This window comes from Gallinula chloropus, assembly GCF_964237585.1.
Source record: "Gallinula chloropus genome assembly, chromosome: 2".
Classification (NCBI taxonomy): Eukaryota; Metazoa; Chordata; class Aves; order Gruiformes; family Rallidae; genus Gallinula; species Gallinula chloropus.
The window spans coordinates 64,945,666-64,969,903 of NC_140086.1; the positions used below are offsets into that span (position 1 = coordinate 64,945,666).

The 24,238-nt window shown below is 42.9% G+C and overlaps 2 protein-coding genes across 2 annotated transcripts; one reads left to right on the plus strand and one right to left on the minus strand.

Annotated features, from left to right (window-relative positions):
- Positions 1-8,152: 8,152 nt before the first annotated feature.
- ALG2 (ALG2 alpha-1,3/1,6-mannosyltransferase) lies at positions 8,153-9,903 on the minus strand (the record flags this gene model as incomplete). Its single annotated transcript, XM_084260626.1, has 2 exons — positions 8,153-9,177; positions 9,577-9,903. 2 exons carry the CDS (start codon positions 9,901-9,903, stop codon positions 8,275-8,277), a joined length of 1,230 nt encoding a protein of 409 aa, XP_084116752.1. The 3' UTR covers positions 8,153-8,274.
- A 356-nt stretch (positions 9,904-10,259) lies between these two features.
- Positions 10,260-15,416, plus strand: SEC61B (SEC61 translocon subunit beta). Its single transcript, XM_084260339.1, has 4 exons — positions 10,260-10,345; positions 10,446-10,543; positions 10,883-10,984; positions 15,038-15,416. The coding sequence occupies exons 1-4, from the start codon at positions 10,343-10,345 to the stop codon at positions 15,123-15,125; spliced, it is 291 nt and encodes a 96-aa protein (XP_084116465.1). The 5' UTR covers positions 10,260-10,342; the 3' UTR covers positions 15,126-15,416.
- The last annotated feature ends 8,822 nt before the right edge of the window (positions 15,417-24,238 follow it).

The window sequence follows — 24,238 nt, forward strand, 5'->3', positions numbered from 1 at the left end:
TTATTAACCATTTATTTTAATACTTTTTGTGATCCCTTTGTGCTCAGTCCATCTACTACTTCCAAATGTATCTTTCTTCTTCGAAATTTGCTGATCTTCCATGCATAGTGATTTCAGAATTTACTTTCTCTTCTCCTTTTACAAGGATTATGAGAATAATGAAACATTTCTTGGAAACTACAAGATCTTGTGTATTCAAAACCACAAGAATTTTGCTTTAAGTTACTTTTGAGGAGAATAGTTGGAATTCTTGGAACCAAATAAAAATCAAGGAATCTTCTACAGATCCATGTACTGGCTTCTTTGCACCTTAAAGGAAGGAGTGTTAATGCTTGATCATTCCTATCAGATCAATGCACTTTCTCTAATCCTTCTGGATTGCCATCTATTAATCTTTTTAAAATCTGCCTCTAGAACCCTTGTTGAGGGGCTTTGTTTCAGATGACCACAACTGATACTATGCTTCAGGAAGCCTGTTTACCTGCATGAGTCCGAGTTGGTTTTGCATAATTTTAGTTAAACTGCTATATCATCAAAATCTATTCACATTGTCAAATACAGAAGTTTGTTAGAGCTGTAGGGTTAGACAACCATGTTAAGGGCAAGTGCCTTTGCTCACTTCAAAGAGTATTTTAAATTTAGTTCTAATTAATATCTCCTTCAGCCTACATTAGTGAGGAATGTAGTCACACTAAAAACCCCATAACCCCTGAGTTCTGGGAACTGACTTCCCTTTAAAAATATATAGGCAAAAAGAAAACTTACCTGAGCATTTTCATAGCTATGGGGGACAGCCTGGGCTGGGCCTCTCTCACGCAAAAGATTAATGGGTTCGTATATATAGAGAACGTACTTTGAGACTTGAGCACACCAGGTTATTTATGAAATATAGCAGGAACCCAAGCAGTGGAATTTTACCTTCTCACCTGTCATGAACTTTCATATCGCTTTAGTGATGAAAATTTCATAGAAGTTGCTTTGCAGTACTATGCACTGTATTCACAGTAAGTCACAGCTTAATTTAGAAGTGCCAACTTCTAACACTGTCTGCAGTGTTAGAAGAATACTTCTAAGTAGAAAATTAGATGCTGCTGAAATAGGTGACAAAGCATCCTCTAAGTATTATTGAAGCAGACACTAGCACTGGATGAATTAAACATCCCCTCTTAGTGGAGTTCTGCTGGTGCATTGCTGTTTATGATGATACACAGATTCTCCTTAGGACAGGAACAGTTTCAGGAAGGGAGTTGTCCATTTTCATGCCCTTTGAGCATTCTCTGTGCTCATTGGGTGCGTTCTTGATCCATTTTTTCCATGGATCCATTTATTCTGTTTTCAGCAGTGCCTGAAAGCAGATGCTTATACGTATTATTATTTGTTTGTTGTTGAATACAGTTCCCAGCTCCTAATTACCAATTCATGAGGGACTTTCTAGGCAATGACTGTATTTGGACATCATTTTTAAACTTGTCCTATTTGCCTAACCCTTTTTTGAAAACTATTTCTGGCTTTTAGTGTTATCTTACAGAAATGCACTACAGAAAAATAGTTCCTGCAATGTAACTGTGCTGTGAGGAAAAAGACTCTATTTTCTTGGTCTTGCCCTGCAGCAAGCCTGTAGAACCTGCAGCCCAGTGCTAATGTTAAACCAGTGTCATCAAGCATAGGAGAAAGCAGCGTAATCAACAGAACCAAAAGAAAATATTTTATGTTTTCCTATTTAGTGTGGGGTTTGGGTTTTTTCACTGCTACCTATCTGCACAAGCTTAACACAGAAATGCAACTCTGGGTTGGCTACATCTAAAGCTAAGGAACCAGTTGAAACCTGGGAAGCAGTAGGAAATTACTTCCATCCATACAGTGACACTCAGTGGGTCCCTCCAGAGGCTTTCTTCATCTCTTGTTCCCATCCTTCAAGCAGGAATAAAGTGTTACTTTCAGACCACACTTTCAGACGGCTGGGACTTCTCACAGTATCAGGATATAGCCGGCATGGATAAATGGAAGTAACCAATTGCTCAGCATCCGTGGACAGTGCACACAGAAGAGGCTGCTTAGGGTTTTTTTCTAAGTTCACTAGACAGGTGTTCCCAAGCCAGTCAGACCCCAGCCTGTACTGCTGCCTCTGTCCCAAGTGTGATCTTTGTCATCTTCAATTCTTGCAGGCTGAATCTTCCAGACGTCTTTCCACGTTTGATGGCTCTACTTTCCAGCAAACATTGCTCTTCTTGCAGCCTGTTGTGATGGCACTTTCAATACCATCCTCCAGATTGTCCACAAAGATGTTGAATGCTATTGGACCCAATACTGACTAAGGAAGTACTTAACTCATGGCCAGAGTCCAACCTCCTGCTCAAAGCAGGGTCAATCATGATATCAGACGAGGCTGCTCAAGTCTTTGTTGAGTCAGGTCATGAAACTCTCCAAAGATGGAGACTGTATTGCCTGGGCAACTGTTTTCATGGATCCTCATCTCCCAGTGACAAGAAGTTTTTCCTTATATCCAATTGGAACTTTCTTTGATTTGATACGCACCTTCTGTCTCTTAACATCCCACTAGGCACCAGGGTAAAGAGACTTGCTCCTTCTTTCCAGTAACCCCTTAGATAAACTGGGTGGGTACTATTAACGGGGCGCATGCTGCACTCTGACCAGGTGCTTTTACATACGCCACGCATGAAGGCCTTGATGTTTAACACCAAGCCTACCATTTTTTGTTATTTAAAGTTATGTTACTTGGGATGGTGATCTATCAGAGTGATGCAGCGATGTACCTACATCACAATAAGGATGCAAGTCATACTTAGGGTAGTATTCTAACTGCACTATGCAGTTGAGTCACAATGCAAACGTGATCCCCATTACTGATCTTTATAATATATTCACCATCACAATGCTTGGCATTCCCAGCCTCCAGGAGGGATTATGTGGGTTGAAACCCACTCATGCCCATAGATCTCTTTAGAGTTCTTCCTTATTGTTTGTACTCTGGGCTGAGCCGTGCTGGTATCTGTGCATTATTTTAATTGACTTGTGGACCAACAGCTGCTATGCAGCCAATTCATTCACCCAGCTGATAACAGCCATTTACCCAGAGCAAAGGCTACCTTCTGGTTCCCTGCCATCCCCTGGCCTGCCCTGCTCACCTTGCCTGCGTACGGTGGGATGGCCACCTTGTCATTACACACTGCGCCTCAGTGACCAAATGGTCCTTACTGTTCCCTGGCAGTATAGCTCTATCCTGAGTGGATCCAGACAGGTGGTGAGAGGTAAGAGAAAGGTCTGATGGGAGGGAAACTGAGATAGCTGGGAATTGAAGTGGTCCTGGATTTCTTACTGGCCTATTTGAGTGTTATTTCCTGTGTTAGCACCAAAGATGGCTTCATTCCTCCTGACTACTGATGAGCCCCCACTAAAACATCAGGCATCCTCATTCAGCTGCTGCATTACTTGTGCTGCTTCTGCAGGAGCTCTGCTTGGACCTCTCTCACCTGAGTAGAAGGTCAAACACACTGCTAGGCTCCAGTCACTAGGTTCCTCTGAGCAGTCCTTTGCCACTTGGGCATCACTTTGCTAAAAAAAAGGGGTTTTTAAAAGGGGGATGCAAGAGGCAAATGGTCTGTCCCTTGTGTTGGGTGCTAGGAGATGGGTGCCAATTAGAGAGGCATTCCTACTTGATTTTATGCTTCCATAGTTCTCTGTCCTCTTGTCCTGTGTTCCTAGAGGTGGTGATGGTCAGGATCTCTTCCCGCAATAAATTATGACGAGGTTTAACGTTTCTTACTACACATGGTACCTTTTCAGTGCCCTGATTTTCACAAGGGGCCAGAACAGCTGAGCTGAGCCAGCCAAGGGTTTTTTCCACACTGTGTGATGCCACGCTCCTCCAGTGCTTTGTGTTATCACCGTGTGTGTATGCTGTGACAAGCCCTGTTGTGGCTGCTCCCCTCGCCCTGTGCTGTCCCAGCACACTGCCCTTTCCCTAACCCCCAGCTTTGCCTCTGCCCATTCCCCTCCCCGTCCCGCCGAGGGATGGAGGGGTGAGGGAGTCGGCGCCTGGTGCTCCTCTGCTGGCTGGGGTTGACCCACAACATACAGCTACAGGTTTGTTAACAGGGATTAAGATTGCAGCAGAGCAGTTCAGACACCGTGTGCTGCTCCTGTGATTTGTTTTACATACTTGCAAATAACCAGGCACACAATGAAGAATTATGTGGGATTTTCACCTTGCTTTTGCCCGGGAATAATGGAAGAGTGCTTCTCAGTTTTCTCTCTCTTACACACCTTGCTATACAGGCCATAAATTCTGTGAATACCTGTGAGGGTAAAAGTTCATTAAATTAAAATATGGTACGTGCCTGTAGCTGTAGCGTAGGTATTCGAAGGCTAATTTCCTGGAGATTGATTATCTTAGATAAGGGCTTTAAAATTTAGCAAGTCTTGTTCCCTTTCCCCATGTAAAACAACTCCAAATGATTTCTATTTTCATTTTCACAGTCATTCTATCTTTCCTCTCTATCAGGGCAGAGGAATTGGACTCAGAAAGATACCATAATTTTAATAGATTTGTCTTGGAGTTCATGAGGTCAAACTTGTTGGTCTTCCCATATGACTAACAGAGCAAAAATCTGGAATCAACTCAGTTAATCTCAGTCATAAATCAACCAGCACTGAAGAACTGCACATCCATAAATCAATAGAAACTAACCTTTGATATATTATTTTTGAGTCACATACTCTACTTTCACCATAAAAGCAAATAAAGGTAACTATAATTAAAATGTCTATTTCCTTCTCTACTATGTGTTTTAACATTCACGCTACTGAACATACCCCTTTCATAATACTATATTTTTTCAGTATCCTATAGTTATTGTTTTATTAAAAATACCCCTGTGATATTAACCGTATAATAAATTACAATTCAAAATAAAATATCAGCCATTTCATCCATGAGAGAGAATAATGAAGCCATAATAAAAAGGAATAAAGTTTAGCAATATGATAATGTAGCATGTTTTTATAGACTTCATGTAAATGTTAAAATCTATAAATTTTTTATATTGTGTAAAATTGCAAAAAATAGTAATGCAAGGGGGAGGGAAGAGGGGAAAATTACCCAGGCTGGTTTAAACCTGAAATTGCTCTTACTCTGATTTCTTTTTAGAATCTGAAAAATTGTATAAATATTATGCACATGAAATTATTTATTTGTGGCTTATTTACTAGACGTATTAAAGGTAAAATGAAGATGGAAAACCATGGGTTTCCGCTTTCTACTCCACAGTATTGGTCAGTGAAGAAACTCTAAAGCCTGATTACCTCTTCTTACCTGCGTTTCACACAGGGTTTTACACCCAGTATTGCTGCACATACTCTGCCCTTATTTTTCTAACTATTCTCTTTCTTTATTTGGCTGCTTTTTATATACTTGGCTTCTAACTGAACGTACCCAGACGTGCAAATATTGGATGAAAAGGACAGGACACGAATTCCTCTTGACAATCATTTCCTTCTTGTTGCATCATCCTTCACACCACACTGGTGGACTAGGAATTTCAAAACTTCACTTTCGTGTAGTCTAATGATAACTTGTTTAATTGTACTAGTCCAACACTTAATGTTTCTTCTGGTGGCCGATCGCACTAGGGAATTGGTATTTGATTTAAATAAAACTCTCATAAATAAACTTCTGTTCAAATAAAGGAGAAAGAGGAAAAGACATAGACACAAAAAGTATGGGTTTCTAAAACAGGATCAATACAGATACAAATAATTATTTCTTTAAAAACCCTGCCATTTTGGAAACACAACACTGGTCAGCCTTGGTTTGCTGTGTTGTGTTGGTCCAGAGAGAGCAGAACAGAACGTACTTGATATCCCCTAGAGCATTCTGACTTGTATTACATAGGGGCACTTACTGTCCTCTCAGGACCACAGAATCACAGACCGGTTTGGGTTGGATGGGACCTCAAAGATCACCTAGTTCCACCCTTCCCCTCTGCCAGTGGCAGGGGTATCTTTCACTAGATCAGGTTGCTCAGGATCGGCAGCAGGAGGCCTTGAAGCAGGCTGAAGGGCTGTCCCACCCCTCTCCATGCCAACCAGAGCTTCCTGCAGGACTTGGAATTTAACCTGCAGCTGGTGGGCAGCCTGAAGACAAGGTTCCACGATAGGTGGCTCAGGGCTTGAGATGGCCTATGCTACCCGTCAGGAAGCAGCAAGAGCAGGACTGATCCACAAGGGATGACAGTTGAAAACTGAGGAAGACCACATCACAGAGGGACAGTGACAGAAGCAGGGCAGCCTGGTGACAGTAAGACACTGTTGACAGTAGCCATCACCAGGTAAACAAAAGATGGGAGGCCAAGTCCAAGCGCAACTCATGCAATCCAGCCAACAGGAGCTGTGGGACACAAGGCTAGGGACTCACCTGCCAGCAACACCACCTGGGAAAGTGCAAGTTCTGAGCACCACCACCCGGAGGGCAAGTTCTGAGCAGAGAATCATAGAATGCTTTGGTTGGAAGGGAGCTCAAAGATCATCTAGTTCCATAGATGGAACTACCCCCACATCGACACTGGCAAGCACACGCTGCCACGTACCTTGTGCTCTGCCTTAGCTGCAGTGCAGGCTGGAGGGGAGACTGTAACTGACCTCAGCAGCCATGAGAATCAGCTCCAACCTCCTTGCACCTGCAGCTTTTAAAACCCAGGCCAAATGCGCCCTGAAGGTGTTAACATCAATGACCATGGCTTGCTTACATGCTCTCTCACCAGGCTCTTCAGTCGCTCATTGCTACACCCATCCTGAAAAACTCAGCTGAAGACGCAGGAAAACTTGTTGGTTTTGAAGTGGATTAAGGGGTGGGGAAGGACCACAAATGCAGGAACAGGCACGAAAGATGATAGATTCCAGCTTGCCAGTTCTTCTGATGTGAATATTAATGTTGGAAAGAGATTCTGTGAGACCACCTCCTCCCCATCCATAACAACTAACCATTACAGCATCCCACTTTCCCAATTAAAGACAAGGACAGACTTCATTTCTGGGTTTTTGTTTTGTTTTACTTTCAATAAAAGCCTTATACTGAGGCCTAGGTTGCACTCCCAAGAACGGTCACTCTGCTGTGAAGTACAAAATATAAAAGCACCTTAGACTTTATCTTAAATACAAACTGCAGAATTTGGACTACAAAATTCTATTTTGTAGATAAACTGGATTTCAAAGAATGAGGAAATTGTACAGTTACTCAAACCATTTTCAGACTTGTAATTCAACCGTGTAGATTTGTCTTACTGCAAAACAAACATACCAACTAAAAAGGCACACTAAAAAAAGAGGTAGATAAAAAAAATCAGATATTCCTTGATCAAAACCAGGTATTACACTTGAAAAAAAGGTGCAGTCCTTGCATGAGGAGAAAAATATCCTCCAGCTAAACTATTTAGAAAAATTACTCAAAAGTTACCACTAAAAGAGGCAAAATAAAACCTGCCTTTACTGCCTGGTCCAGATTACCACCTTTTTAAGAAGTGTGCTGTTACTTAGAATGAAAATAAAGAGAGTATCACTTAAGTCTCTACAAACAAGAAACTCAAAAGTAAAATTACATCCTTTAGCACTGCAGGTATCTGCACAGACTTACACAGACTAACGTTTTTGCCTGAGATAGCCTGATGTCCTTGGTTTTATTCATCTCAGCACACATCTGTACACCTCTCTGACACCCAGCGTGACTACCTGATGCAATTTAAGTACAGGAAAAGGTCAATCACTTTGAACCTGTACTAATCATTGCCCTAGTGGTGTTTTTTTAACACGCAGTTGGTTGGACTGTGCAGTTCTCTCCATACTTCTAGTGAAACAGCTCTTTTACTTAAAAAAATTCGTGGTGGACATTCTAGATACATAAAAAGGCAGCTTCTCTGTACAAATCCCCACTGTGCAAACTGAATCAGCCATACCTTACAGTACTACAGTAAAACGTGCAGTCATTTCCTGGTAGGTTTCTGCCATTTCAGTACACGTTGTTCCCAGGCACAGTACACACTCCTGCAATGGTAAATCAGCCCTACCACGTGAAAGTGTTAACCTTCTGCTCAGAGGGATAGGTTTTGCTAGTTCTTTGTATCAAACAACATAAGGCAGCACAAGAAGCAATTCAGAAGGAAATTCAGATGTCCTGGGTTCTTCATCATAGTCACATCAAATACTGCTCCTCTTTACAAATGAGAGATACAGAGCTGTAAAATATACTATGGGAATATAATTTTATTGTGTTAATCTGCATATGTATTGGTACAGCTGTTCTGTGAATGCTTCTGAGGAAAATTTTTCCATAACTCTGGCTCTCCCAGCTGCTCCCATTGTGTCCTTCAAGAGAGGATCTCTCACAATTTTTTCCATGGCCTCAGAGAATTGTGTTGGCAGAGGATCACACAAAAATCCTGTAACATTATGCAAGATTGATTCTAAAGGACCACCTGAATTAACTGCTATAACGGGACATCTCATATACATTGCCTCCAGAGGAACAATGCCAAAATGTTCATTGCTTGGTGTATAAAGCACACACAGAGAGTTACTAAGAAGAGAGATTTTCTGTTCATCCGAGAAGGATCTCAGAAAAGTGACGTGGTCATCAACACTAAGCTTGGCTGCGAGTCTCCTCAGCTCCTCATAGTGCTCCACGTTTTCCAGAACTCGCTTATCATAACCACCTGCCATAATGAGGTGAACTTCATTCCACTCGTGAGAATCAAGTCTTCCTCGAAGCTCGTGCAAAGCTTCAAGAGCCAGCACTAGATTCTTTTTTCTCTCATACCTATTAATGGAAACAAACAAGAACTTTTTCTTTTTAGGTATCAGATCAGCTATGCCCACTGGAGCTACTGTGTCAAAGCTACTGGTATTGAGTGATGGGTAGAGGACATCTGGGTTAACGTGAGATAAGGACTTAAACGTGTCCTGGAACACACTGGCCGTGAATTTGCTGTTGACGACAATACAGTCTGCCATGCCAGTTGTGTACTCTTCCAGCCAGTCGAGTGGTAATCTGTAGATGCGTTTTAGGAGAGATTCTCTCTTGGTCAGAAGTTGGTCAGGAAAGTGACAATAAAACAAAACCTTCTTGCGGGTTCTGGCCAGTCTAAGTACGGGTATGCAAGCAGACACCTAGTGCAACCAGGAGAGACAGGGAAAGAGGAGACGCTCATTACTTGTGCTAGTGCACTACCACCTACGTGTGATTTCAAAGCCATGTCCTGAGCACCCCGTGCTTTCCAAGCCAAGTGCCTTCTCCCTCTCCCCCTCATAAGCACATCGAGCTGCACTCCCCTGTACAAGGCCTCCTGCTGCAGCGCTGGCTTTCCTCCCTCGCCTCAGGCGCCGCGGCACCATCAAGCCCCCGGGCCTTCCTCCCGCAGCTCCTCCCGCCAGGGCCCGCCACGAAGGGAGACGCGGACAGGGGCAGCCCAAGCAGCAGCGCCTGCCTCTTCCCCCAGCTCTCCCAGCCCCCGCCAGCACCGCCACCTCCCCCTTGCCGCCACCGCCGCAGCGGGGCCCGCCGCGCACCTGGTCGCAGACGAAGACGTCCACACGCTCCCCGCTGAGCAGCAGGACGTACAGCGCCACGAACACCATGCGCAGGGCGGCGCACGCCGCGTGCCCGCGGCCCCACAGGCTGCGCGGCAGCCACCCGCCGGCCTGCCGCACCGGCAGCCCGCGCGTCTCCGCGAAGCAGCGCTCGGCGTCGTAGTGCGCCGTCCAGATCTGCACCCGGCAGCCCCGCGCCTGCAGCGCCAGCGCCGCGTCCACCACCAGCCGCTCCGCCCCGCCCAGCCCCAGGTCCGGGTGCAGGAACAGCACGGACAAGCCCTCCTCGGCCGCGGCCGCCGCCATGGCCCTTCCGGGGTGAACGGCAGCCCGCCCGGCCACGCACCGCTCAGCAGCGCGCATGCGCAGCCTAACGGCTACCCGCAGGACACGTTAGCTTTCCTCCTGGGCCTTCTCCTTCTCTCCCCCCCGCCGGGCGCCCGCGCTGCTGCCCGGTGACTCGTCCCGCGGGCTCCCTGCTCGGCCGCCTCGGTCCGGCCGCTGGTGAGGGAGCGGGAGGGACTGAGGAGTTGCGAAGAGTCGGCTCTCTTGAAATGCGGCCGCTGCGGCACGGGTGGGAGAGAAGGGGCCGCTGCTGCTCAGGCAGCCTCCCGGGCAGCCGCGAGGCGCCGGGAGGCGGGGTGCGGGGGCGGGACCGGGGCCTGCTGCAGGCAGGGACGTGTCAGGCCGCCGTGGAGGAGCGTGTGTGGAGACTGTGCCGATCTCCGGAGCCAGCGCCGCCACTATGGTGAGGGTCTGCCCGGGACTGGGGACGGCTGAGGCGTGCCCTCTCCCCTGGCCGTGCCTGCCGCCTCTCACCCTTTCCCGGTTCTCTTCTCTCTCCGCAGCCCGGGCCCAACCCCAGCGCTACGAGCGTCGGCTCGTCCGGCCGCTCCCCCAGCAAGGCCATGGCTCCCCGCGCCGTGGGTTACACCGTCCGGCAGAGGTACGTGTGTCCGCCGTGTCTTCGTAGTGGGGGCAGCTCCGTCTCCTCAGGGCCTTTGTATTTGGCGCCTGGGCAGTCACGGCGGGGGCAGAGGGACGGCACAAAACGGGGTCTTTCTCGGGTTGTGTGAGTAGGGCTCTTGCGGGCCTAATTAATTTACCTCCGTTCTCGGTGCACCTGGCTGTTCCAGGCACCTTGGTGCTGGTGCCCTCTGCTTGCCTGGCTCTGCAAGCTGATGCAAGTATCTCACTTCTGCAGAGTCTCTGGGGGTGCTTAGTGCTAGAAGCTGGGGAAGTGCTAATGTATTTTGGTCTTTGTTTCGTTTTGTTACTCATACAGGAAGAATGCCAGCTGTGGGACAAGGAGCGCAGGCCGTGCCACTTCCACAGGTACTGGTGGGATGTGGCGATTCTACACTGAGGACTCTCCGGGGCTCAAAGTGTAAGTAGGACATATAGGTGGTGTCAGGCATGGGGGCTGTGTATTTCACCTGCTTACATAACCTTTTGGTCTTTGAATTGAGAGGTCAGTGTTCTGGTCTGCCTGTGAAAACACGCTGCGTTGATGGCTGCTTAGATAGATTTGCAGTAGAAGTAGACTTTAAACTTACAATGGTAATGAAAACGTAGGTGCAAGTTATATTTTGTAATTGCCTAGATTTACCGTAAGTGGTCTTTGAAGACTGTAGGCGATTCCTTTGAAGTTGGGAAAGATTACTTGTCGCAGTGAGTTTATGCATCTGCGTGCATGTTTCTGTTCTCTTTATTCTTTTGGTTTTCCTGTATTAGTTGTTATGTTGTGATTCTGCACTCGCCCTTGGAAACATAATATGGCTGCTGTGCCAGATGCTTGCAGAACCTCAGGCGTGTTTGTTAAGAAGCTGAAGATAAATTGTTTTAGCTAAGCTTGCGAGGCAAATAGCCTTCTGACACCTTGCATATCTGTGTTTTTACAAGGTGAATATTCCAACGTGATGGTCAGATATCTGGTACTAGTGCCCCTTATGCTGTAAAGAGAGCCCAAGTTTTTACTTTCTGGTCAGTTTCAGTCACTCTGATCAGTTTCCCAAGCAACCTAGTACTTAGGTAACAAAGGCGGAAGGTGTATTTCAGCTGAAGGCTGGTGCTAAGTCATACCCTGAGTGGGAGTTTATTTCTTGTGGGGTTATGCTTCATCGCCTCCTTGTCTGGGTTGAAGAGTCTCAAGATACTCAGGGATGTCCCTAATGCTTCTTTTTTTCTGAAATCCATTAGCATTAATGGGGCTGCTGCAGGCTGCACAAACAGAACATTTGAAGAAGGGCTGGTGATAGTCTAGTTAGTGATTGTCCCATGAGTAATCCTTCCTCTGAAGCTGTCGTACGTGTTTTCATTTCCGTATGTGCTTGACACTTTGAAAGCCAAGATCTGACCAGCAGACCATCAAGGTAGCAGTGCTCTGCTGCTGCATGCCTTGTGTTCTCCATCCTATACCTGGAGAGGAGATAAGGCAAACTCAGAAAAGAACCCCAAACAGCAGCAGTGAACAGTAATGGTGTGCGAGGGTGAACGTATGCAGATGGGCAAAGCAACTATATTCAGGTGGTTTGGTCTACTAAAGCTCAATTAAAAAATACAAATAAAGCACACTGAGGAAAAGGAAGTGGTGATCTACCATTATGTAGGTTATGGGTTGGTTGGGTTTTTTTAGTAGGCTTGTGATGCAAGCTGTCAAAGTCACTTTACCAATTTCAGTGAGTTTCCTTGTGAATGTTTGGTTTCATTTTTGATGTTGAATGGCCCCTCAGCTGTTCTATTCTTCAGATGGGTCAATAGATAAATTTTCCATTCTATTTATGTTGAGACACTGTGGTTCCAGTGTTCTAAACCCTTAACATTGGGAAGTGTTTCTTTTGTGAACTACTATGGGTAGCTGTATGGTCAGGCTTTAACTGGAAGGAACAAATTGGTAAAAGTGAATTGGCTTTACAAATCACTTCCACACTAGATGTAACGTTTTCTGAACTGCAGCTTGGGAGCAATTTTCTTCCTTACAGATTTCAGTGGTTTTTTTCAGTGTGTGGTTTTTGGTTTTTTTGGGGTTGTTTTTTTTCCCCACAGCAAGCAATTGTTATGATCTCTGTCCTGTTTGCCAGGCTTGAAAATGGGTTATAGAGGGGTTGTTGCCTCAGTAAAGTGCTTCAGCTGAAGTTGTTTGCAGAAATGGTTGTCATCACTACTGCATAAACCAGGGTGGAAGTTTAGCCTTCTGCTGGGTTGTTTTTGTGTTTTCTCATGTTGTTAAAATATGAGCTTTTAAAATTACTATGAAAAAATACACAAAAATGACTTGAGAACGGGTTACATCGTGCTGGCTGTGATCAGGAGAATTCTGCTTTAGATCAAAAGTTTTGTATTTTATACTGTGCATAATAATACTTCTGATGCTTCAGGTGTTTAGTATCTGTACTCAACATCAGAAGTAATGCATATGTTGAATAAGCAAGTTTGGTTTGCATCAGAGAAGTACATTTGTCTGTAGTACAGGATGCTACAAAATACATGTCTTTAAAAACAGCAAAAGGGAGCTGTGGGGTATCGGTTTGAGAGTGGGATAGGATATTTTTCTCTTCAAAAAATCAGATCAAGTATTATGTACTTTGAAGAGAAGACTGAACCCAAACTTGTTGGTCTTTCTGTTGTACTTGGTACCTGTGGATCCTGCAGCCTGTCTCCAGCTTTCTTGATGGAAGAACTATAGCTGGTGTTTCCTGGGGAGTCGTGACAGAGAATCCAGCTGGGCTTGAGATGTAATATGCGGCCTTGTGAAAGACACTCTGAGAATGCACAATGCCAGATCTTTAGAGATGTCTGAACTGGGTTATTTACCTAGCTATTTACTTAAATGGTGTGGTGGGCTGAGATGTATGGAGGAGAATTACAGGGTTTCATCAGGTTGTCTTTGGGACTGGAAGAAATGAGATAGATAAGCGTGTCAGTATTGGGAAGCTGATTGTTCTGTAGGGGGATCTATGTCATCTGCATGTTTCAAAAACTCGCCCCAGCAAACACACAAACACATTCTCCTGCTTATTTCCATGTTGCTCTGTTCTGGTTAGTGGGGCTCCCCTATTCCTGGGGGCCTTTGGCAAAGAGCAGTTTATGGATTGCTGCTACTGAAGGCAGAGAGTAGCTTTTGGATTGCTACTACTACTAAAGTCTCAAATGAATTAAATAGTAATTCAGATACAATGTAAGGGTTTTGTGCACCTGATACCATTATGATTTCTCTTACATGGGGCATAAAACTTGATGTATAAAACACTGGGGTGGAGAAGTGTGTTCTGTTGCTGAGTGAAAGATGCCCCTGGATAGGGGTCGCTTGTGGAGTCACAGTGTGTGTGGACTTTTCTGTTGCCCTTTTTTGTCATTGGTTTATCTGCTAAATGCTTTATGTCTGTGCTCAGGGTTCTCCATGCTCAAACAAGTTGAAGTGTGATAGGTAATAATTGAGTTTCGAAACTTGGTGTAAGATTATGGGTAGAAGTACACTTGAAGTATGTTGACCATGATCTCATAGGAAAATATGTTTGTAAATTTTTTTCAGTCTGTGTTCAGTTTCTTTTTCACTTTGCCTTCAACTAACATTTACCTGCCTCTAAACAGTAGCAGAATTCATGGTGTTTCTCCCAATAGCAGCTTGAAAATCAGGACTGAGATTGTATGAAGTGAGCGGTATGAAGCAGTGCTGAGCGCGTCTAATTGTGTCATACTGCATGTAATTGTTGTGCCTCAGAACAGCGTGAAACAGCTGATTTAGTCTTTCAACATCCACCCTGAGATGGAATTGTTTTTTAAAAACATCACTATACAATTTCTAAGCAATGTATAAAAGTGGAAAGGGGGGAAAAAAAAACCCATTTTGTTAATGTATGCATTTTAGCTAATGATTTAATGATGGAGTTGACTGACATCCTGTGTATCTTTTTCAAGAAAGCAGAAGTCCCTGCCTCTCACCCACTGCTGCCGTTGTTTTCAAATGAAATAAAACATCTGAAAAAAACCAGCTAATGTGAATTTTATGCCAAAATTTCACTAGCCGCTAGAGGACTCTGTTGGGTTTTGTATCCGACTGCATCCCCGCTCCGGTGGCTATCTGAGTAGTAGATACAGATGATACTTTTCTGGAGATTGTTTTCACAATGCTAAGTAGTAATGAACCTTCAGTTACTTTTTTAATAAGCAGGGGTTTTTTTGTTACTATATTGTGCTTTATGGTTATGTAACGGTCAGGGTGTGTAAAACCTGCATCTTTAAAAACATAGAGGCAGCATCAGTTTTTCTTGGAGATGGTTATCTTGTTTCTGTGTTCTTCAAGGTATTTCTGTGGGGATGGAATAAGAGTTTTCTCAAAGAATTGCTTATGAACTGATGAGTTCACTTGCCTGATAATGACTGGCCTTTGGGCAAAGCAAACACTTTTTTATGTTAATGCATTTTTTTTCTTTATTTTTAGTGGGCCTGTTCCAGTTTTGGTCATGAGTCTTCTTTTTATTGCTTCTGTGTTTATGCTGCACATCTGGGGTAAATACACTCGTTCATAGACTCAGCTGCCAACTTAAAGCATACATCTTGGACCAAAAGAGAGACTGGGGAAGCTTCCTATCACCTGTTGGAGTACTGTCATCTTTGGCTCTAATTATCAAATGAATTTCTCAGTTTGCTGTTTGGGCAGGTTTAAAGTCTGTCCTGGGTCATTTGATATTTGTATCTGTACACTTAGAATACAGATATTGCAATAAAAATTGTATATGGAAATAGAAACAGTCTTAACTGTACTTTTTTCCTCCTATTCAAGTATACCACAACTAAAAGATTATGCTTGTGGTTTTCATATATAGCCATGTTCTGAGTAAATCCCCTTTGACAGTTCAAACCAGATCCTTCTATACTGTTTGTTGCTGTATAATTTTATGCCATAAGTTCCTTTTTTTTTCTATTTTTTTTCTGTGAGCAGGAGTGGCAAAATGAGTTGCACAAACGCGTGTAAGGTAGCATTCCTTCTGAAGAGAAGAAACTGTTACAGACAAAACCAAGAATAAGGAATGTGATCTCAGAGCCATAGTGGGAATTGCTCTGAGCTGTACCCGAATACCTACTGTAAATGTGGAGGAAAAAATAGGCTTGGAGCAGAAACTGAGAATTGTCTTCCAAAATTTAATGGAAGGAGGGTTATGTTTTCTGAGGCTTGAAAGTCAAGGAGCAGGGAATTCTGGTGACTCAAAGGCAGTCATGTAGCAGAATACGCTGAAGCAGTGGAAACTGAGCCAAATAAATCAGGTATCAAAGGAAATAGATCAACGAATCACTTACTGCTGTGCATATTGATGGGAAGTAAAAGTGCAGGGGGAAATAAAACAAATAGGGGGATTAGCTCACCACTTCAAAAGGTGGAGATAATGATCTCTTATATTTAAATACTTTGTCTAACAAGAAAATAAAATCTGTACAGTCAGTGATTTAATTTTCAGTCAGGTAAGAAAATGCTGAGAGACCAAATGCAAGTCACTTGTTCCACTGATTATGTGGACACTGTGCTGCTGTCTTAGTTTGTGGTACTCAAAGGGAAAGGCATAACTTACTCTAAAATAGTGTAAGGGAAAGGAGTAATGGACAGTAATGTCTGAGTAGGTAACCTCTTCTTTACTATTGTTGATACAGTTTTCTAACACAGCAGGATACAGTTTTCTTCGAAATACTTCTGGTCACTGAAAGCTGTTTTGCCACATCAAATAGTTACATGTAAAACCACCTGTATTTTTTGCTCCTCTGGTGTCTTGATGCTTCTAAAGATCAAAATCAGCTACAAACTCAGAAAAAGAAAAGGGGGGGGGGAAGGCTTGCTGCTGTACAGCCTACATGTAATTCAACTCAGCATAAAAATGTTGACTGTTTTGACAGTGCTCTCCTTGATTAAATACTTTGTTTTCTAGAATGGCCTGTGTCAGAGATTTTTTGCATACGCTGCTGATGAGTCTCTAGTTTTGCTCAAATTACTTCTCTCCCACCGCCCCTTCTTGGCTTTGTATCTCAGAAGTGTGAGCTTTCTATGGTTTTAAAAAACTTTTCCTGATTTAACTCCTGGAAGAAGTGGTACTGTAGTTGGATGCAGCTACTTGAAACATACATGACTTGCTCTTGACATTGTACATGATAAAAAGACAGATTTCTCTATTGAATGTTTTCAGTTTGTGATCATTTTAATGAATAGTGTGAAGGTGTTAGAAAGTCATGCTCATATTTTTAGTATTTCATGTATGTGAGCTGTAGTGGATTTCTACAGTTGATGTTTATCAAAACTTCAGCTCCATAGAAGTACAGGTAAAAAAAGGCAGTTTGCAAAGAGAAAGTTCTGTTTGGTTTGCGTGAAGAAATTATGGCCATGACATACAAACATTGACTAGTCTGTAATACAGACAGCTAGTCTTACAGTAACAGGTGGAAAAGAAGGGATGGATATTTGCAAAGGTTCATATTGGACAACTAGAAATGAGTAAGACTTTGTCTTTTTCTGTCTGCATGTCTGTGATTGAAATATAAGCTTGCCTGAGCTGACTGTTAGAAATTGTAGGTTTCTTTACAGTTTACTTAAGTGCTACCAAAGTCTCTGTGTCCACAAAGATCTTCACTTTGTCTCGTTAGCAAAAAGGGTTCAGGAAGCCTGTAAGAATTTGCACTTCTACAGAAGGTCTGATGAAGTACTAGAATCTTCTATTCTTTGCTTTAAACAAATATTTGAAACCTCAGGCTTTATTATTCCTCAGGTGAAGGAGGGGTTTTCTAAGGAAGTGGTCCTGTTGTGTGTCACTTAAGCTTTCCCTCTCCCAGCAATACATCTGAGCCAGGTTCAGTGCGATTTAACAGGGGAGTTGAAGCTGAAAGACACTGTTCTTCAGGGTTAGGTGGAATAGGTAGGTAGTGGAAAGGGAAACTGTGCAACTTCTATCTGAGCAAGAAACTCACTTTCAACTTGTTACTTAGGGAGAATAGAGGGAGACCTGGACTTCTCAAATGCCTTTTTTTATGGGAAAAGCTTTAATCTTTGCTCTTGCACCTTTTTGCATGCTGAAGTCTGTCACCCACAACCCGTGATCTCCAGAGATGGGGGCTTCATAAGTTAATGATATTTCAGAACTACCTTTTGCTGTCTGTAAAGAAACAAAATCTCACCCTGGCCCTCCCTGCTGGGCTTTGCTGTTTACTGGTATCCAGTTAGTTGCATCCAGGACAGCCTTTCTTACAGTGTGCATACAGCATGTGAACTTCTCCCATCTTCTGCCATTATGTCAGGATAAAAGTTGTGCCTCTGATGATCACTCATAGTGTTCCTCATTCCTAAAGGGACCAAGGGGAGATGCATTTGTTCAAGTGCATAATCATGACTGTCCTATACATACACAGCTCTCTTGCAACAGCAGGAATTCTTTATTCTTTTTATCCCATCAGACTCTGAATTTGCCCTCCAAGAAGAACTGTCACCTCTTTCCAATGTCTTATCTATCTCCAGCTGTTTCTTAGGCTCAGAGAGCCTATCAGACATAACGTAAAGTACTGTAAGCTTTCTTTAGTATTGTTCACAGTAAGTTATAATGCCTTTAGTACAGACAGATATATCTATATCTCTAAAGCTACATGTGTCCGTGTGTGTATGGTCGCATTATCAGTTTAGAAATGCAGAAAGATGTGTGTCTGAAAATGTAGGATGGTGTATATACCCATATTACACTGCACCATGACAGCAATGCAGAGAAGCAAACAGAACAGCTTGTGTTCTCCTCCTCAGCTCTGTTAGCTTGAGATGAGTGCGTGCTACACTGAGATTGTGTGGTGAGGGTTAAATGTTTTTATAAGTACATATTAATGGCTTCTCTAAGTGGCTTGGTAGAATTTTTTTTTTTCCAAAAGAGATGCTCATTTCTTCAAAGTCTTAACTTGTCATATGCTTGATAGTAAGGCTGCATTGGCATCCTCATATTAGCTGCTTATAGAATCATCAAGGTTGGAAAAGACCTTCAAGATCGTCAAGTCTGACTGTATGTAACATAACATAACACATTATATAAATGTATTTCATGGAAGGCTAAACTTTGTAGACTTGTCATTGTTTATTGCTGATTCTGGGGATGTGAGCTATGAGAGGGAACTGTCTGTCTTTTGGGGTTTTTTATTGAGGGGAAAACTGTATAGCATTTATTTGTTTTATTTATTTATAGCTTTGATTTCAGAAGTTAGTGAAAAGAAATGCAGGCAAATCAAGGGCAGGTGTGAAGTTACTGAGCAGATCTCACCCCTGACATGTGCTGTGACCTCTTCTTCCTGCTGTATTCTAGTTGTCTCTTTCTCTGGAGATGATGCTGAATTGTGCCATGTCGTAGGATAAGGCTCTGATGCAGAGACGTGGCAGGTAGCAACAACAGTGAACAGAACCGATCCTTTTTACTTACAACAAAATGGAAGTTCAGATAGGGATTGCCACAGATTTGACACTTTTTTGGCTGCAGGTTGCCAGTAATTATCCTTATTTCTTATTTGGAAGGATTTTCCACAGATGCTTTCCAGAACTGTGTGCATTTTTTTCTGATCAACCAGAAATGGAGGAATTCTTTGAAGTTACACTATCATTTCATAAAACAGAACTAAGAAAAACTTCCCATGTGTTGCATCCTCCAAAGAGCTGTTTATCTTAATATTAGCAAAGTGAAATTCCAGCCTGTTTAGTCTCATTTTATTTTTTTTTCAGTTCAAGCATTTATCACTGAATGAATATACTGACCTCTTTTTCTTCCTGAGATAGTAGAGATACCAAATATATTTACAAATGCTGTAGAGGTAAGACATTATCTCAATAAAATGCTTCCAAAATAAAATCAGAACTAAATGTACAGTCAGTATGCTCCAGTTTCAGAGGGGCTGCACCCCCAACATCTATTAATTATCAAACATTATTCTTTGAGCCATTATTCCAAGTTTATTAGCTACTGTTCTGATTGTTCTTAGGGTTCTTCTGGTAAGGTAATATGAAAAGAACCTAATGCAATGTTGCCTTACATTTCCAGGATTGGCTGGTAAGTACTGTTACTCATTTCTTGCATAAAAGTACCATACAGTTAGAGTATAGTATATGTTGTAGTCATTGGAGGAGAGCATATGTGTTCCTCACCTCAAGAAGATATCTCTGAGGGGAAAAAAACATAACATCATGATAACAAACTGCTGAGAAGTTTGTGGAGGACCAAACTGTTGTAATTGAGTGTAAATCTGAACCTGATGCAGTTGTGGTGCTTGGTAGACCTAGTTCTCTAATTTTGTTTCAGTGTTGTTGTTTCCATACTTCTTGCTCAAAAGCTATCTTTTATTGCCTTCTTTTTGGCATATGGGCGTGATTTAATAAAGAAAAAACCCTAAAACTTTACTAAATGTTGAAAACTCGTGTGGAGGAACTCACATTGGTGGATATTAGAGTTAGAACCTTTCTCTCTTCTGATCCTGGTGGAATTAAATAACACTAATCTCCCTGCTGCCTGCATGCAAAATTACTTAAAGGTAGAATTGCCTTCACTAGAAGAGTTTGTGGAGTGATATTATCTCCATGTTCCTGAGCAAAGAAATAATCTCACAACACCTGTGGGAAGAAGAAAAATGGTTTTGCTGGTTCTGCTTCCAAGAATATTTTCCACCTCCATACTCAGCTTTCTGCCCCATGGAGAACTCATCAACTGAAGAGCATCAGATGGGGCTTCTCATTTTGGACCACTGCATAAAGATTGACAGTGGAAGACTTTTGTCATTGCAGTGGCTTCTTGCAGCACACCTTATCTCAATTGTTTGGGCAGTTGTGCCTGTGGCTCTGAAAAAGCATCTATGTGCTGCAGAAAGCACAGGGGTCTTTTTTTTTTCTTGTCCTGGTGCCCAAGCAATGTAGTTCACCTACAGCTGTTCCTTCCTGATATTTAAGGAACACCACTACTTCACCCAGTGATAGCCTTTTCTCCCCATTTTTTCCTGGCTTTTCTCAAGAAAGAAAAACTTGAGCTCCTTTCCTCTGTGTGAAGGACGCAGAAATCTCACCTCTCTTGAAATTCAACTTCTCATTAGTTAACTGTAGATGTCCACAGCATACCTGCTAATAGTTGTGCACCTTTTGTAGTCACTGGTGACAGAACTTTGTTTCTAGGGTGCCTTTCTGCTAACCTGTTTTAGTGTCAAGTGAAAAGGTGCTGTGTAGGTGCCTGTTGCTGCCGGGAGTTGAAGAACTGTGGACAGCAACTCAGAGTGCTTGGGGAGCATTTGTCAACATTGTAGGTGCCATATTGAGATGAAATCCAGCCCTGCATCCCAGCTGCTGCTGACAGAGGTACTGATCTTTAAGTTCATTTCAATGATGAAATAAGCTGAGAGTGTGCAGTGGTGATGAAAGCCAGAGACCTCATGAAGTCACACTTGGCAGGTCACAGCTATCCAAAAACAATTTCCCAAGAGCAAAAAATTTTGGCAGCACCAATGATCCTTGAAAAAAAATATAATTGCCAATTCAGAAAAGCACTTAAGAAAGAAAATAAGTCCATAAATGCTGCTGGAAGGATGTTTTTCCCATGTGGGTATCACTGAACCATTTCATTTAAACTTTCTTTCACTTTGGTTGTGGAGTCTCCTTCTCTGGAGGTAGTCAGGGCCTGTCTGGATGCCTACCTGTGAGACCTGTCCTAAGGAACCTGCTTTGGCAGGGGGCTTGGACTCGATGAGCTCTGGAGGTCCCTTCCAATCCCTGCAGTTCTGTGAATCTGTTGTGCCAACACAGAGACTGTCTATCTGCTAGAGTCCTGCCATCACTAGGCAGTGTTTTGTGCTATGTACAGCAACTGAGTCACCCCTGTGCAGTGCAGAAAAAACCCAAATGAAATGGTTATAAATTTTGTACTGGTTTTAGTTTTGTATCAAAATAATTGTGTAACCAATGAGGAATACAATACAAAGAAAACCCCTTAGAGAAATGGAGTGTGTGTGATGGGTTTGACTGTATCATAGTGAAGTTAATGAGAAAGCTGCTAAGGATCTGTGTGAGGAGAATGAGGCAGTGGCAGGTTTGAGTGAAAAAGGAAATTTCATGCTTTTACTGCTCACTTTATGAGCTTGTTCTTTGCTGTAAAGCTGAAATGAATACCCAGGAGCTATAGTGGTGATTAAATTCAATTTGATTAGAAAAATAGACCCTCCTTATACTTGAGGTAAGGAACGAGCTGTAAAACAATGTGCTTCCTTCAAAAGACTGTCTTTATATTTTTATTTCTTATATTTGGAGAGCTACATGGAGGAGAAACAGGAATATGGATGTTTGAAGTTGCAGGCACTGGGCAGATTGGCAGAGTTTATGGTATGTGTGGTCTTAATGATGGGTCTCTGGCAAAATTGGGATTCTACACTTTTGAAATGTGCCGCAAATGATAGAAAGGTTGAAAAAAGAAAGGTTGGCTTCAAAAGTTAGATGGTACTTGAACCTGATGATGTCAGAAAGTTTTTAGAAAAGTGATTGAGGAGGAAGCTTAAGACACAACCTTGACATTCAGAAATGCTGGAGTATTTCTGAACCTCTCACAGCCTTCCTTAGCATGTCATATGAAGTTTTCACTCTTCTTCTTCCCAGGCCAGTAAAACAAGTACCATACCATAATGCTTGGGACTATATCTGTAGCTGGCCTGCAGGGTAGACTTCTGCCCAAATACCAGAGGTAGGTGAGTAGAGCACAGGTCACTAGGGATGGCCATGCACGGAAAGTGAGGCTTTGAGTAGAACAATTTTGGTGAAACCAAGCAGCCTTCAGAAGTGACTTGGCAGGAAAAGAAAGATGGTGGTAGATATCCCTGTGTTCCTATCTGAGGGTATAAATAATGACTGAAAGTTGTTTGGTTTGGGTTTGTTGGGGTTTTTTACGATGCTCCCCACCCCTTTCAACCTCTGTAATACACTTTTCTTCTGCATTAGACATTAAGGCCTCTTGTGACAGGCTTTATCACTGGAGAAATAGAGATATTATGAAATCACAAAGTGTTAAGGGAAAATGGAGCAGTATCGTCCAAAAGGATGCTAAGATGTTTTCTTCCTTATAGAAGCTATTTAAGTCAACAGCTAATTAACATCCTGATGAAAGATGTTTTCATGTTCAGTAGCCTCAGCTTTTTATGTCTCTGCTACGTTCTCAAGAAATAGCCACGAAAAGGTAGGAGGTAACTTGCTGCAACTTACAGTATATGGTAGATTGAAATAAAATAAGCCACATCTTCCCACAGAGTGTCTTCATGTACAGAACCCCAAAAGTCTTCCTCCTAAACAACAAAGCTAGCATTTATCAGGATCTGATGCTATTATAAATTCATGATCTTTTCAAAAAGTAATTGTGAGTAAAAATCACTGAGTTTAATATTTAAAATGCATTTTAAATAAATATGCTTAACTTTCTATAATATCAAAACAATTACTTCTAAAAATTCCTAATTTAAAAGCCACTGTTTTGGTTAAAAGTAAAATGAAATATTTGCAATGTGTCAGTGTTTTCCATAAACCGGAAATTCAAATTGGAACCAGGATGTAGCACTAGAAATGTGAAATAATATTGGAAATGTAGGTGTAAGTGGTAACGAAATGTACTTTGGAAGGGACTCCTGGATGTCTTTGGTCCAGCCCCCTGCCCACAGCAGGGCAGGCATCTAGGTCTGATCAGGTTGCTGAGTGCCTTGTCCAATAGCATTTTGAAAATCTCCAAGGAGGGAGATTTCAGAGTTTCTCTCTGTGCATAACTGCTCTTTGGTGAAGATTTGTTTTTCCTCTGTCCAATTAGAAGTTCCCTTGACTGGCCTTGCACTGATTGCCTTGTCCTTTTGCTGTGCCTTGGTGAGAGAACTCTGGCTCCATCTACTCCCTAACCTTAGGTGAGGAGAGCAGTTGGTGTTTTCCCCTTGGCCCTCTAGATCTAAACAAACCTGGTTGCCTCTGTCCAGTGTGCTCCAGCCCCCAACCCTAGAAGTGGCCGTTTCCTGGATTCTGCAGTTTATTGTTTCTTTTGTACTGGAGTCACAAAACTGGACGACGTATTCTGAATGAGTGACAAATAAAGGACTGTCTTTGGGATTGCTTCCCCTCATGTGCTCTTCGTGCATCCTGCTGTATGGTTAGCTTTCATCATTTCAAGGGCATGCTGCTGGTTTGGGTTCAACTTGTCCTCCACTGGGACACACAGGTTCTTTCCCTTCAGTGTTGCTCTCTCTGGTGAGTCAGGCCATGTTCTGTTGCACCGTGTTGCTCTGTCCAAGATGCAGGACCTAATATTTGCGCTTGATGAACTTTGAGAGAGCTCTGCTGGCTCACGTTTCCATACTGCTCAGGTCCCTCAGATTGCAGTGCTATTCTCCAGCCTGGCTGCCTCTTCCTGGAATGTGGTGTCTTCACAAACTTGCTGAAGATGTGGATAATAAGACTGGTTGTCTTCCTGACAGGAGCATGAGAATGGGTCTGCATCACTGCGGGTAAACCCGAAGCTAAACCCTAAACTCCTGTCCCTGTTTTCAACCATCCTTACAACAACCCAGTGTGCCTGGGCTTGTGTGCAAGGCTGGCATTGAGATACTGGGTTTCCTGTGAGAGCAGGTTCTAGCCCTGCACTCC

Coding starts and splice junctions, on each gene's coding strand:
- SEC61B (XM_084260339.1), top strand. Junction 10,544..10,882: donor GGTTACACCGTCCGGCAGAG/GTACGTGTGTCC, acceptor TTACTCATACAG/GAAGAATGCCAGCTGTGGGA. Junction 10,985..15,037: donor GACTCTCCGGGGCTCAAAGT/GTAAGTAGGACA, acceptor CTTTATTTTTAG/TGGGCCTGTTCCAGTTTTGG.